The sequence below is a fragment of the Xylocopa sonorina genome, chromosome 12 (genome assembly GCF_050948175.1).
Source record: "Xylocopa sonorina isolate GNS202 chromosome 12, iyXylSono1_principal, whole genome shotgun sequence".
Lineage (NCBI taxonomy): Eukaryota > Metazoa > Arthropoda > Insecta > Hymenoptera > Apidae > Xylocopa > Xylocopa sonorina.
The window spans coordinates 10,208,965-10,222,777 of record NC_135204.1 but is presented as its reverse complement, the minus strand read 5'-3'; the positions used below and the strand labels follow the sequence as shown (position 1 = coordinate 10,222,777).

Here is a 13,813-nt window from a genome sequence, read left to right as displayed (position 1 = left end):
AGGGCGGGCCATCGATCAAATTCGAGGAATCTAACTTGTCGCTGGTGTCGGTGAAACTTCGGAAGTCGGTGCGAAATTCAAAGCTCTGAACCGAACTAATACACTTAACGGGGCAAAACTGAGGGGGTGGTTGCCGTAACGGGGGAGCGAAGATTGTCTGGTTTCTAACGGTAAACTGACAGCAGCCTCGAGACTGTAATCAGTCTTCGCTCGATGCTGATTTCGTGGTTCCAGTTTTCCGATTGCTGGGTAATCCGGTTTGCGGGGATCCAGCGGCCGCGTTAATTACCCGATTCGAGTTTGATCTCGCGGCGAGAAAGAGCGCGCGGTTGCTTCGATATTCTTGCTACGTCCGAGTTTTCCAGGCACCCAGGCAAAACTCGAATCGCACCGATCGAAATCGGGAACGCGATAAACGGTCGAAGTACGTGATTTCGAACGAGGCCGCGTAATCTCACCCGGAGGAGGCCTCTCAGTCAGCCAGCCAGCGGAAAAGTCCCGGGACGTAATCGTGATTCGAAGGGAGAAGAGTAATTCGGTATCGAAACGGCGAGCGGACGAGACATCGATCGGTTGGTCGTCGAGCAGCAGCTAACCGAGTTGGCGTCGAACACGGCCCGACGCCGAAGACAATCGCGCGTTGCATCCGTTCGTTCCCTCTGCGGTTCGAGGATTCTTTCCGAGAGAAGTTCCAACCTCTCCGGCGAAAACAAAGGACGTTTGAAAAAGTTTCCCAGAGTTTTTCACGTCCGACGGGAGAAATCCGAACGAGAGCTCGCTAATTTCATCGCACGCGCTGGCTCGTGAAAATAAGTAGCCGACTTTGCCGGCTATTTTTTACCCATCCCAGAGAAGGGGCGAATCTATGTGTATATCGTATATATCGCGACGGGACGATCGATTTCCTGAGCCGGGTAAATATTCTACGATGTCAAGGGGCGGTTCATCAAAATTTCATCGACGAGGAGGGATAATATGTGACGCTCGGAGGTATCGTTATTTTCGTCGCGCCATGTCGAGATAGTTGTAGATCTTGGTATCGGGCGATGCTTCTATCGGCTCGTTTCTATTCAGCCCGGCTGGCACGATAGACCGGCTTATTCGTGCTTCGACCAAGTTCGGATCAAGCGATTAAGGCCGACCTCAAACCGGGATCAACCCACGGTTACCGGTATAATTGGTACTCGCTTGAATTTTTATGAGATACGAGGGAACGCCTCGAGCTTAGTCGAGTCTTGTTCGCATCGTAACAAACGGAACAGAAGAAACGACACGTTCAGACGGGGAAAAACTACGACTTCTTGGAACCACGGCTGCAATTTCCCAGTGAAACGAACGCGTTATTTTCAAACGGTCTCGTTAAATCGCGTGTTATGTTGCCTCGCAAAGCAAATTCCCGGTTTTAAAAACGCGCGGAGCACGATGGCTTAAACAGTTTCAATTTGCGTTAAATGCGATGCCGCGGCTGGTTTTTCTTTGAAAGTAACTCCTCGCGCTTTTACTTGCTTTAATCTGTATAGATCTTGTTGTAACAGACGCGCTGTGTTTTAACCTGTTTCCACTCTCGACTTTCCGTGCGACGCGACGCTTCTAAAGCACAACGACTCGAGTGGGTTTCTTCCGACGCTGTTTCCCGATTCCCCCTGTCGCGCGTCCTCTCGCCGCGCAATCCAAACCTGGTTGCTTGTCCCGCGGCCTTTCACCGTAAGCGCTTCTAACAACATTGCAATTTCACCGCGAGTTTCGCGCAGCTACACGTGTCTAAATAAACCGAGAGATACCAGCGTACACGAAATCGAATCCGAGTCGAAATCGGTGGATGCTCCTCTGCGCGGTCCATCCGATTGCGGGATCACCCCTCCAGAAATCTGAAATCCGTCCTTCTGCTCGCGAGACCGTCGTGCTCGAGCAATCGAGCACAGCTCTCGACTCTCTTGACACTGTCGGTGCATTTTTCGCGCGCGGCATCCGCGCATTTGAACGTATAGCCACGATTAATGATCCCCATTTGGAACGCGGCGGCACAGAATGGTGGCCGACCGATGAAGCGCCGCGTCAAACGAGATTAAAGAGCGAAACGAGAGACGTTTGGACAGGTCTATCAGTCGAGAAAAATATGTACACTGGCCGTGATTTTCGTGCCAGTTTTTGCCCGTTTATTTCGCGCAATTTCCCTTCCTCCCGCTTCCCCTCATCCTTTCTCCCGCCATTCATTTCGATCGTACAACTTTACGATTTCCGATCGATCGAACTCGGGAACACCTTGGGATTCGGGAGGAATAAAATATAGGTTAATCAGCGAGAAATATAGCAGAGAGTACGGGGGTGAGTGAGATTTTTCGCGGAGACGTTGGAGAATTTATACGGGGCCAGGAAGAATCCGGTTCGAGTTGCAGATATTCCTACGCCCCGTTTATTTCTGGGATTCCAAAGGTCCACGATGTTTCAGGCGTCTTTCTTCACGAGTGTTCGCCGCGGACTTTTACGGAATTCTTCTCTCGTATTCTCCGTTCTGTGCTGCGTTAGAGGGATTCGCGCGAACCTGTTGAACAAATAACGTGTAAACAGAAATGACAACTTATGGGATTGAACACCGCACCCTCCTTAGCTAAATCGTTCTACGAAGCGCACGAGATATCGGCGGATAGAACGTTCTAGCTAAACGAGAGGCGACAGATAAGTAGAAGCGCGAAGAAGGTGGTTAGAAAAGAATTTGCATTTTTATTACAGTGACGTACGTACGTATATGTTACAGTAGTACACAGTGTGTGGTACATCTGAGATCCGTCGCGATGCAATTACAAACATCGACGATGCAGAAGCGCGGATCCTACTCCGTTACCTCCGTTCAGAGCAGAGGTTTACTCTTCGCCGCTTGGACTGCAATTCGCTGGATGTTACGCGTCGCGGGGATCTAATTTCCAATGTATTCCTGATAACATCCGTGTGTGGTTAGCCTATGGTACATAGCAAAGAGACGAGAACGCTCGTCTCGAGGAGTCGCGGGTACGGGTGTCCCGATGTGACGAAGGGACGCTATCGAATCGGGAATCGCCACCTCGAAGGTATCGTCGTCGACGAAAACCCGCGCACTCTCTCTCTCTCTCTCTCTCTCTCTCTCTCTCTCTCTCTCTCTCTCTCCCTCTCTCTGGGCTTGATTCGCTCCTACTAGGTCGGGCCAAGCGGAATCGATGCGCTTTCGATCCTAATTGAACTACGTATCGCTAAATGATGAACCCTTCGAAACAGTTCACATCCTATGTACAATAGAAACGCGGCACGTTGCCATTGGCGGCCCCGAGCGATCCCTGAACGACACGCGCGCCCTGTTTCATCGCTCGACCGGCGAACAGCGAGCGGGTCCGATCCAAGAATGCACTTGCGCGAAACGACGCGTCGCATTGTCCGTGTTGCAGAGGGGAAGCCCGGTTTGCCGGGCCATTTAGAAAACACAATGCACCGATGCGCCGTTCCGCGTGTCCGAACGCGCGCCGCTACCGCGACGACGCTCGCTCGTAAATCGCTCGGAGGACGTGACGGTGCCGCGTGACAAACTTCTCCGCTGATCGTCCGTGGTACCGTTTCGCGGGACAACTCGCACTGAACACGCACTCGCCGGCCGCGCTGCCTCCTCGCGGCTCGCCGGCTAAAGCTACATCGAGAGTAAAGTATTAAGATCCGTAGAAAATCACATATAAAATGCTCGGTTAACTAGATCGATCGTTCACTTGGCATTGTTCGCGCGCGCCACGGCGCGCGTCGATTGGCTGGTTTCGCGACGCTCGCGTCGCGATTCGTTGGAAATCTTCGTTCCTCGTTGATCGTCCCTCGGACGAGGGGTCGTTAGGCTGATGGATCGCGAGAGGGTGTGAAAAACTACCGCGAGTCGCGAGTGTTTCGCGTTCGACGACAGACCGCAGACGGTGAGTGGAACCGGGCCGGCTGGGTCTGCTCAAACGTTCGAAACCTCCACGAGTCGGGAGTTTTTTGGCTTGTCTCATACGTTCAGGTTCGTGTTCCCCATGTTGTTGACGAAGTTCGAGTGTTGCCCCTCCTGGCTGACCTGGCTGGCCTGTCTGGCGGCGTGCCCGGCCTCCCCGCTCTGTATGCTGAAGTGCCTGTAGGAAATGTACTCCGGTGGGATCGGTTGGTCCCGTTTCACCGTCTCCCGTTGCTTCTTCACCTTGAGATACCCGAGGACGGACACGAGTAGCAGGAAGACGACGAATCCCATGCAGCAGCCGACGATCAGGCCCAGACGCCTGGTCAGGAAGCTGCTGACGCTACCGACGTCGCCCATCGACGATCCGTCGCTGCTGATCACCGCGTCCGGTGCCTCGAGGGTCTTCACCTCGGTGCAACGGCTGGTGGACGAGTCGACCATTTGCGTGTCTGACGATGGTTCGAACGTCTCGTGGTTCGAGAAGTTGAACTGGTCCACCGTGTCCTCTTCGAGGCGTTGGTTCATCCAATTGCCCAAACCGAACACGCAGATCAGGTAGCGGGTGTTCGGAGACAGCTTCGACAGTTTCGTGGATCGTGAATTCGGCTCGAGGATCTTCGCTCGTATCTGAAACTTATTAACGATCGCGGGGAAAAACGCGTCGGTGTCGTTAAAACGGTCGAGCATCGGATAGGTGTTTAAGAACGCGGGAAGGGCGGAAAAGAGTTCGTACTACCTCCTCGACGTCCTCCACGGTGTGGTAGGCCACCTGGTAGCCGCGAATACCCGAGTGATTTCTGCTCTGCCACGATACGAGAACGGAGAACGGTTGGATGTCCTGAATGGCCAGTTTCAAGACGAGGGGGGCAGAGCAGAAAGCGTGCGGGTCCAGCTCGAGGAACACCAACCCCCTCAGTTCCGGTGGCTGTTGGCACCTGAGCAATCCGCTGTCCACGTCGTTCATTCGCAATCCGCCTCCTCGATTCCGACCCACCCCGCCGCCCACCAGCTTCTGATGATCTCGCAGCCATTCCCAGAGCTCTTGGGACTCGCAGTCGCAATGCAGCGGATTCTCTGTAGCCGAAAGAAAGTTTAACGCTCGCGACGCGCAGCGATCAGAAAAGAAAAGCGGGTAACGATATCGACGAGAGTTACCTTCGGCGCGCAGGCTTCGTATTTGCGTCTCGAGCGGTCGAAAGGCGTTCAGTGGTAAATTCGCTAAATAATTCCTACTAAGATCGAGGATTCGCAACTTCTTCAATGGCTTGAACGCGTCCGGTGAAATTGAGGATATCCAGTTCCCGTAGAGATGAAGCTCGGCCAGATTCTCCAGATGCTGGAACGTACTTTTACCGACACCGCTGATCTGATTGTACGATAGATCGAGCACCTGGAGAGCCTTCAAGTCCGGCGGGAAGTCCTCCAGTTCTTTCAGACGATTGTGCGTGAGATTCAGTAGCCTGAGATGCTCCAGGCCCTTCAGTCTCTCTTGTGGCAACAGCTCCAACTCGTTCATGCTCAGGTCCAAGGTCAGCAGCTCGAGCAGGCTTCGAAACGCGCTAGGCGACACCCTCGAGATCATGTTGTTGCCCATGAACAGATGCATCAACGCTGGGAACGCTTCGAAGTCCTGGCTGGTGACGATCGTTAGATTCGTTCCGGATATGTGTATCTCTTGCAGAGCGGGATATCTGGCCTTGGAACTGATCTCGTGTATCCTGACCAGAGGATTGGCAGTGATGTTCAGCCAGGCCAGGTTCGGAATATTCTGCGCGGACAGGGCGACCGCGGGTATCTGGTGGAATTTGTTCGCGGCGAGTTCGACCTTGCGGAGGAAGTTCGAGCGGGCGAAGAAGTTCGCCGGGAGGGCGGTTAGGTGATTGTGGCTGAGGTCCACCGATATCAGCCGTGAGAAATTGACGCCGGCGAACCCCGAAAGGGACATGACGTAGTTACCGCGCAGATCGAGTTCCTGGAGGCTGGTCAGTCCGTTCAGCCGTGAAACGTCCACGTTCAGGATCACGTTGTTCGCCAGCGAGAGGAACTCGATCGTGGTGGCGTTAGTGAACACATCGTACGGTATCTCCTGGAATCTGTTTCCGTCCAATCTGACCTCTTTCAACGAGTCCAAACCGAGGAACAGCAGCCCGGGTAGCATTCGAAGCAGATTGTTGCTCAGGAAAAGTTTGCCGAGATTCTTGTTCTTCGAGAATATCTCCGGCGGCATTCTGTAAAGCTGAGACGAGTCCATGGCCAGATGTTGGAGGGACGGCAGTCCGTCCAACGAGTTCCCGTTGATCTGGCTGAAATTGTTGTAGGATATCCTCAAGACCCTCAGTCCCGGGATGTCGAGGCGATCCAACGCGGAGGCGGTCAGGTGGTTGTGGTCCAAGTTCAATTCGTAGAGGTTGTTCAGTCCCCTGAATGCCCCGTTCTCGATCACGCTGACGGTGCAGTTCTTCAGGTTCAACGTTCTGATCGGCAGACCCTCTTGGAAGATCTTGTCGTGCAGCACGTTCAAATGATTGTTGGCCAGGTCGAGGACACGGAGCCGTTTCAGAGCGGTCAACGAGTACGGGTCCAAGCGTCGCAGGCCATTGTCCTGTAGGTAAAGCTCCTCGAGCTCGTGCAGCTCCGAGAAAGTTCTCGCTGTCACGTGGCTCAAGCGATTCATGCTCAGCTCGAGGAACTTGAGCGCCTGCATCGGCTGAAAGGCCGTGTCCTCGATTCTCGAGATGGAGTTATTCGTCAGATATAATCGCTCGACCAGCAACAGGTCCCGGAACAACGGCGCCTGGAGCCGGGTTAATCTGTTGTGGCCGAGCCACATGATTCTGACGGACGCTTGCCCTCTTAAAGAGTCATTGTGCAGGACACCGAGGCCGTTGTTGTCTAATTGAATAGAGACCAACGAGCTGCCGCTGTTCCCGTTTTGTCCCACGTCGTTCGACACTTGAAACACGTCGCCCAACACCGCCAGTAGATTACCCTGAAGGTTCACGTGCTGCAGGCTGTGCAGGGACCTCAGGGCGCCCGTTTCCATGTCGGTTATCGCGTTGTTCTGCAGATGCAGCTCCAACAGAGACGGCAGAGGCGCGAAGACGCCCCGTTTCACTTCCGTAATCTGATTGTCCTGGAGCCGCAGCTCTTTCAACGACTTCGCCTTCGCGAACGTCCCGACTTCCAGCTCGCGAATGTTGTTACCGTCCAGCGACAACGTGGATAGGTTCTCGCAGTGCTCGAGAAAGTCTCGCGGCACCTTCTCGATGTAGTTCCCGCTCAAATGTAGCTGCGCGAGTTGGCTCAACGTGGCCAGACCCCTCGCGTCGATCCTTCTGATCGCGTTCTGCTGGAGATACACCACCGACAAACTCGTGCTGCCTGCGAACGTCTCCGCCGGTATCTCGAGAATGTTGTTCTCCGCCAGGAACAGCTCCTTCAACTCGGGCAACTTGGAGAACACGCCGCGGATGTAATGGATGTGATTGTGGCTGAGATCGATCGACCGTAGCCTCTGGTTCGCTCTGAACGTCGACACGTCCAGCGACACGATCTTGTTGTGGCTCAGATCGATCGACTCGAGATCGATCAACGATATGAACGCGTCCTTGTCGACGAACTCGACCGCGTTGTAGTAGAGCGACAACGTTTTCAGGGACGGACAGCACCGGAAGCAATTCAACGGGATCTTCTTGAAATTGTTGCTGCTCAGATCGAGAAAGTTGAGGGCGTCCAGCCTCGAGTAGCCGTCTTCCGGTAGCTCGGACACCTCGTTCCAGGCGAGTCTCAGCGACGTCAGATGTTCCAACCTTCTCAGCGAAGTCATGGGGAACACTCTGATCTTGTTCTCGGCCAGATCCAGGTCCGTCAGGGTCTCCTCGAGGCCGGCGAACGCGTACTCCGATATTTTTATTATCTGATTACCCTTCAAGTTCAGCTTGATCAGGGAGAGCCCGTAAAAGCTGTAGCTGGGCAGCTCGTGCACCAGATTCGTCTCCAAGTTGAGCGCCTTCAGCGAGCTGAGGGTCGCCATCGCCTTCTGCGGCACGTGGGGCAGTCGACCGGACACCAGTGCCAACGATTCCAGACTTTTGCTCAGCCGTTTGAACGCGTCCTCGCTTATCTCGCGGATCGCCGAATGGGATATCTGCAGATGCCTGATCTGAGAGCCGGCTGGGAAAGCGGCTGCTCGCAGTTCCTCCACCTTTCTGTCTAGCTCGTAAACGCTTAGCGATTGAACTATCGCTCCTGGAACAACGACGGGAAACATGATTTTTTTCCGTAGGAAAACACGCGACTCGAGAACGACCGCTTAAATACGAGGACACAGTCCCTGAACGTACTCGGACAATTACATCAGCCGCGTTGAACGCGGTCTCCGGTCAGGAGAAAGGACAGGAAAATCCCGTCCGGCGGAAACGAAATCCCTTGTTTGTCCGAACGCGTATTCCATCCCGTCATAAAGCATGCCCGTATATATATATATGTGTATGTATATATGTACGCGAGTACATGCAGAGGTACATACCTTCCCCATCAGCGGCGTGTATTACACCGGACAAAGCGGTCCTGAGGGACTCCTCGGTGGCCCCGGTGCATTCCAGGAACAGTTCGTCCTCGAAATTGTAGCAAGGACAGCCGGGTATCGTGTCTGGCGGCGGGCACTTGGCGCTCCTTGTCTCCTGGGCCGCCATGCAGGCCGCCAACACCACCGAATAGATCAAACGAAAGTCCCACCACTTGCGTCTCGTCCGCGGCCACGTCGTCCACATATTAATATTATCGCGCCGCTCCGTTCCCGGCTCGTCCCGATCCGCTCATCGTTTCTCGCGACGACCCTCGGTGTTGTTTCCGCGCCCCTGTAAAACGAGCATCGATGACACTTTGTTCATCAGCGATCGTTAAATAACAGCTGTCGAAATATTGGACGAAGATCGTTACGAGAGGTAACGGTTAGCGTGCGCGTACGGTGGCTCGAAGCCAAACATCGTCGCGAGGCTGATTTCCGTTTTTCACGCGTCGCGTTTGCTCTCGCACGCAGACTGGGGTTGATCGCCCCGCAAATGGCGGGTTAACCGTTCCTGTCGCGTGCTACGCGACGTCGGATACATTCGCGGGACCCGTGTCTTCTTTCAACCTCGGTCTTCCATCTCGCGTTTCGCGCGCGCGCCGCGTCGACTAAGAATTCGGTACGAGTGGAGTTTGGGCTCGAGGCGGGACAATGAATTCCCCGGTAGCCTGGTTGAATCGCGAACCGCGTGTCGGTAAACGATTTTCGCACGAGCACGCGCCGTTCCCGTGGAATGGAAAGAAGCACGCGTTATCGACGAGCGAATGCAAATGCGGGGTTTCGTGACGATATTAACGGCTCGGTCGCAGCGTGCTTTCACTTTTATCCGCGTACTCGAGATCTCCGCTTTTTCTCTGGCAATCTATACGAGCGGGGGAAAGAGAGGAAGAGAAAAATAAAAAAAGAAGAAAGAACTCGCGTGGCCTAGATGGATGGCTGGTGTGCGTGAAGAAATATTCCGAGAAAATGTTAATGCGTCGATAGGGTTGATAAAAACAGTCGGCGTAATACACGCACGCGAACTCTCTCATGCGTAATTCCCCAACCCGCGGCGTATACTTTATTTTATTTCGCAGAGTCGACGATAAGTGAAACGATCAATAACGTTCGGTAATTGGAGTACAATCGGGGTAACGTCGAGGTTACGAACCCGCGTGTACTACGTTTAATAAGATACTAGCCGTGTATCGCGCATTTGCATAATGACGATGCCAATGGCTGGATAGCGAGCGTGTGCGACGCGAAAAGTAGAATAAATCCATTATTGCTCGGACGGCCCTGAAACGAAGTTAATGCCCGAAAGTAGATCGAGGTCGCAGCGCAACCGAGGTGGAAAGGTGAGAGAGCGGAGCGCGATCCGCTCGGTGGTACGAATTGAATCATACCCGGCGAGCGGGATTGGTTTCCTCGATGAGTCGAGTTACAGAGATTTCAGTAGGATCCCACCGTTCAGACAAATACCGAAACGAGAGCTGTACTTGACACGACACAGAGGTACAAACGGGACTGTACTCTTCGAACTGGTCTATCGACGCGAGCTGTGTATAACCATTCGTTGTTAGGCAAATAGACCCGGCTTACGCTTCATCCGGGGGAATAAAGCTTCGAAGCGCGCGATACGAATACAAAAGTTACTCTTACCCGGCACGAATAAATACATTCGCCGGCAATGATATTCTAGTCGGCGTCCCGGGTTTCATATATCAGACACGGGCTCGTGCGCTTTCGGTTCCTTCGGGTCGTGCGAAGAATCATGATCCCCGAAGATCAGCCGTTCGTAATTTAATGTCCGTGGTAAATCTTCGGATGCCGTCGCGAGCACGGTGACCGGCTCGAAAAAATATGGCCAGCTCGGTTGAACGTCGGACAGAGTTTTCGGGCGGACCGCTGCTCGCCAAGGGGTGGCTGGGACGGGGTGGCGTCGCGCGAAAGGTTACACGTAAGGGCGTGTTCGGGAATACGGGGACGGGCTCGTTGTAAGTTTCCTCCAGGTTATGTTCTACATCGAGTTACGGCGAGGCAAGTTTGTTAGGCGGCGTGCTTACCGCCGGGTTAGCTCCGCTAGGTCAGAGACGGCGGTGAAGTAGAAAAATCAATATATCCTCCGCCGCTTCGTTCTCCGGCTCCGCGCGTTTTAATTAATGCACACGCGTAATGCCAGTTTTTAATCATTAACGCTCGCGTGCGACTGCGACCGAGGCCTAATTACGCACTGCAACCTGCTGTTTATTTAATACGACGTTTCTTTTCCCTCCCCCCCCCCCCGCTTACCTTTCCTCTTCTCGGAGCGGCTCTCGCGTGACCGCGATGCTCGACGTTGCTCGAGACGCAAAGTGTTTCCTATAAATTTCGCATCCAAGCGGAATCCGGATGGATCTTAAGTTTCCCTCTTTTACGTCGCGCCTTCGAATTTCGCACCCCTTTCTCGCGCAGCGAGTTCGCGAAGTTTTTTACGATCACGAGCTGGTCGGAGTCGTTAGCAGGCGTTAAAAATTACGAATAGGAAGAGTCTCTATCGACGAGAGGGGAAAAAGGAAATCGTGGACGGTTAGTTCGCAGTTCGTAGACGGTCAAGTAGAAATTGGTAACCGAGAGTTTCTCGTCCAACCACGACGAAGAAACGCGCACTCTTCCTGGAGCGTTTAGAGTTGAAGCCGTAGCCAGGACTTGGTCGGGCAGTTTTGAATAAAAATTTTCCAGCCAAAGTACCTCGACGGGGAGCTGTTTAACTTCACCGTAGCAACGCGAGCTACGCTAACCGGATTTCCATAAAGTTGTACTCGTCCTCGCGGATTTCAGCGACGCGCGGCGTGGCGCGCCGCGTCTCAGTTTCTGGGGCTTGATTACAATTATTTAGGAGAGCCGAGGACCGTTCCGACTGGCACACGCACGCTGCCCGCACACGCGGCCGTCTTAATGGCCGTGTTATTACATTCCTCGTTTCGCTGGCTATTAATGCTAGCAGAAGTGTACAGGTGTCGCGGGAGCCAGGGCGATACGCAGGGGGCACCTCGTCGTAGCTTGTTTCGCGTCGAGAATGCGCATCGTATAGGGACGGACCGAAATATGGCAGGATTTAATAAAGGACACCGGGCTTCCTGCGTGCACGTGTGCGCGCGACGGTGAACCCAGGCAGAGGCTACATTGCGAGAGACACTAGTGGCGCATTTAATTAAGCGTCGCTGCGACGCTTAATCTCTAAACTGCATTCGCCAAGTCGAAACGCTCCCGGACGAAATTCTGTGTTTTCGTAGCGGTGTCTTCGGTCAGCGGTCGGCAATCCCGGTTGTTCCCGATTCGAATCTGACCCAGGACGACTTACAACCTATCCGTACAGCCGTCCAGCGACTCCCGAATGGAGAGATCGATAAATATTGACGCGATATACTGCACTTCGACGGGGGGTCCTCCGTACGAAACGTAAATTTTAATATGTGCCAGCTCGACGTTCCTGATAGACTCGCCTATCTTCGTCTCGCCGTTATGAATATTGTCCCGAAGGTAAACCTATCGATCCTCGTCGAGTAGGCGCATAAAACACAGCTGAGATTCTTATGGCAGGTACTCTGTTGCGCGAGAACGAAGTGCATCTCCGACAGCTTGCATAATTCATCGGGCGATACAGAGGAATGGTAGCAACGGTTACGAAAATCAAGGCGGGACGAATCGCGCGCGGGCGAAAACAGAAATTCCCGGCTGCAGAATAAACGGTAAGTTTTATTTAGGCGGTGATTCATCGAGGTATCGAAGTGCACTTGAGCTTCCATTACCAGAGAGTTTCGTGAACCGGGATTGACTTTGCGTCGGAGGAGCAAGTTTCAAACTGATTGGAATTAGGAAACACCGGATGAGCCTCTACATTCACGGGAGCGGAATTCATTACTGGAATTTCGATCGATCGACGCGGGGCCTCGCGCCCTTCGCGGCGTAATCGGTACTCCTGGACAAACCTACGCGACAGAAAGAACCGACGAACGTCGTGACGATCGATCAGCGTCGTCTCGTGTCCCCGTTGTCTCGATCTTCTTATCCGCCACCCGTTTCATCCCGTATCGATCTCGCGCACGGTTGAATCCGCGAGCGTTTCCCCACAATACACGCTGCTCATCTTCGCTACTCCAGCGTCCCGAGTGCGTCGAGTGCTGTGCAAACTTCTCGGTTACTTCTCAGTACCCGGTGAACTAGTTTCACCAGCGATAGATTATTAGAATCCCGGTACGGCAGCCGAGTTACAACCCCTCGCGTAATCGGGGCAACGTTAGCAGCGTCGTTGCCGCAGCCGATTGTTAATGGCCCGCGATCGTTCCAGGACGCATCGTATCGATAAAAATCGAGGGAACCAGCGGGGTGTACGTTTCGATCAATCGACGAGACGATTTCCACGTGGAACGGGGGGGTGATAGTTGAAAGGGCGAATGGAAAATCGGGAACACGAGGGCGGTATCGGATACGCGCGGGTAACTTTGCCGAAATCCTTGATCCTCTTCATCGCGGGCGAGCATTCTCGATGAAACCGGCTCGTCCATTGTATCCACTTGAACGTTCGACCGCGCCCACGTTCTCGTTCGGGCGCAAGCTTCTCAATTACTTTCCGATCAAAGCTCGCGGCGGAGGTCCATCGCCGATTCGCTCGTGTGATCAGGGGGGCATCGATTCGCGTCGCGGCGCTGGGTCCGCCTAGTCGCGGTCTCGGGACGTTTCGGTCCATTAAGGCCGCAGGAAAATTGAATTCCGGCGCGGCGACGAGCGCGCAAGCTCGGATTAAATCGTTGCGGTGCACGGTCGAAACCGCGTTCGCTAATGAAGCGCTCCGCGTTGAATATAAAAGAGGCGGTACCCGACTACCCTCCCGACCTTTCCGCGACATCTTCGAAACCCTCGACGCTGAAAGAAAGCGCAATTAACTTGCTCGCCTTTGCGCGGTCGATTCGCCGCGATAACGGGTGCCCCCGTTAATGGAACGTTTCAGAATTTGTCGTGCAATAATTGTCGGGGCAAGAGGAGCGAATGTACCGTTCGCCGCGACGACGATTCCCTTTTCTCCAGGTCCCATGCTTTAACGTCAGCTTAACCGCCGCCAGCGTTCCTCGCGCTGTCGGCCCTTTCGAGAGGGCGACGTACTCTTTTAACGTCTCGCCGACGAAACGCGTCTCGCGGACGAGCCGCCGCGCGCAGAGACGTCTGACGAGCCACCGAGTGGCTCGCAGTTGTTCACCTATTTAAATAAGGTCGACGATGGTAATGAGAATGCAAATGCGACGGCACGGTCGAGCAGGCACCCCGGCGCACGTCACGGGATA

The 13,813-nt window shown here is 53.9% G+C and overlaps 1 protein-coding gene across 3 annotated transcripts in view; it reads right to left on the bottom strand.

Moving 5' to 3' along the window:
- Positions 1–3,865: 3,865 nt before the first annotated feature.
- The window catches only part of LOC143429940 (uncharacterized), a 79,823-nt gene continuing 69,875 nt past the window's right edge, over positions 3,866–13,813 (bottom strand). For 2 of the 3 annotated variants that reach the window (XM_076905808.1, XM_076905809.1), the window contains exons 2-5: positions 8,472–8,802; positions 5,099–8,191; positions 4,680–5,017; positions 3,866–4,576 (exon numbers count right to left, since the gene is read on the bottom strand). In XM_076905808.1, the coding sequence (XP_076761923.1) occupies positions 3,998–4,576; positions 4,680–5,017; positions 5,099–8,191; positions 8,472–8,715 (4,254 nt within the window). In that variant the 5' untranslated portion in view covers positions 8,716–8,802 and the 3' untranslated portion in view covers positions 3,866–3,997. The remainder of the gene's footprint in view (positions 4,577–4,679; positions 5,018–5,098; positions 8,192–8,471; positions 8,803–13,813) is intronic. The other variant, XM_076905810.1, reaches the window with a different exon arrangement.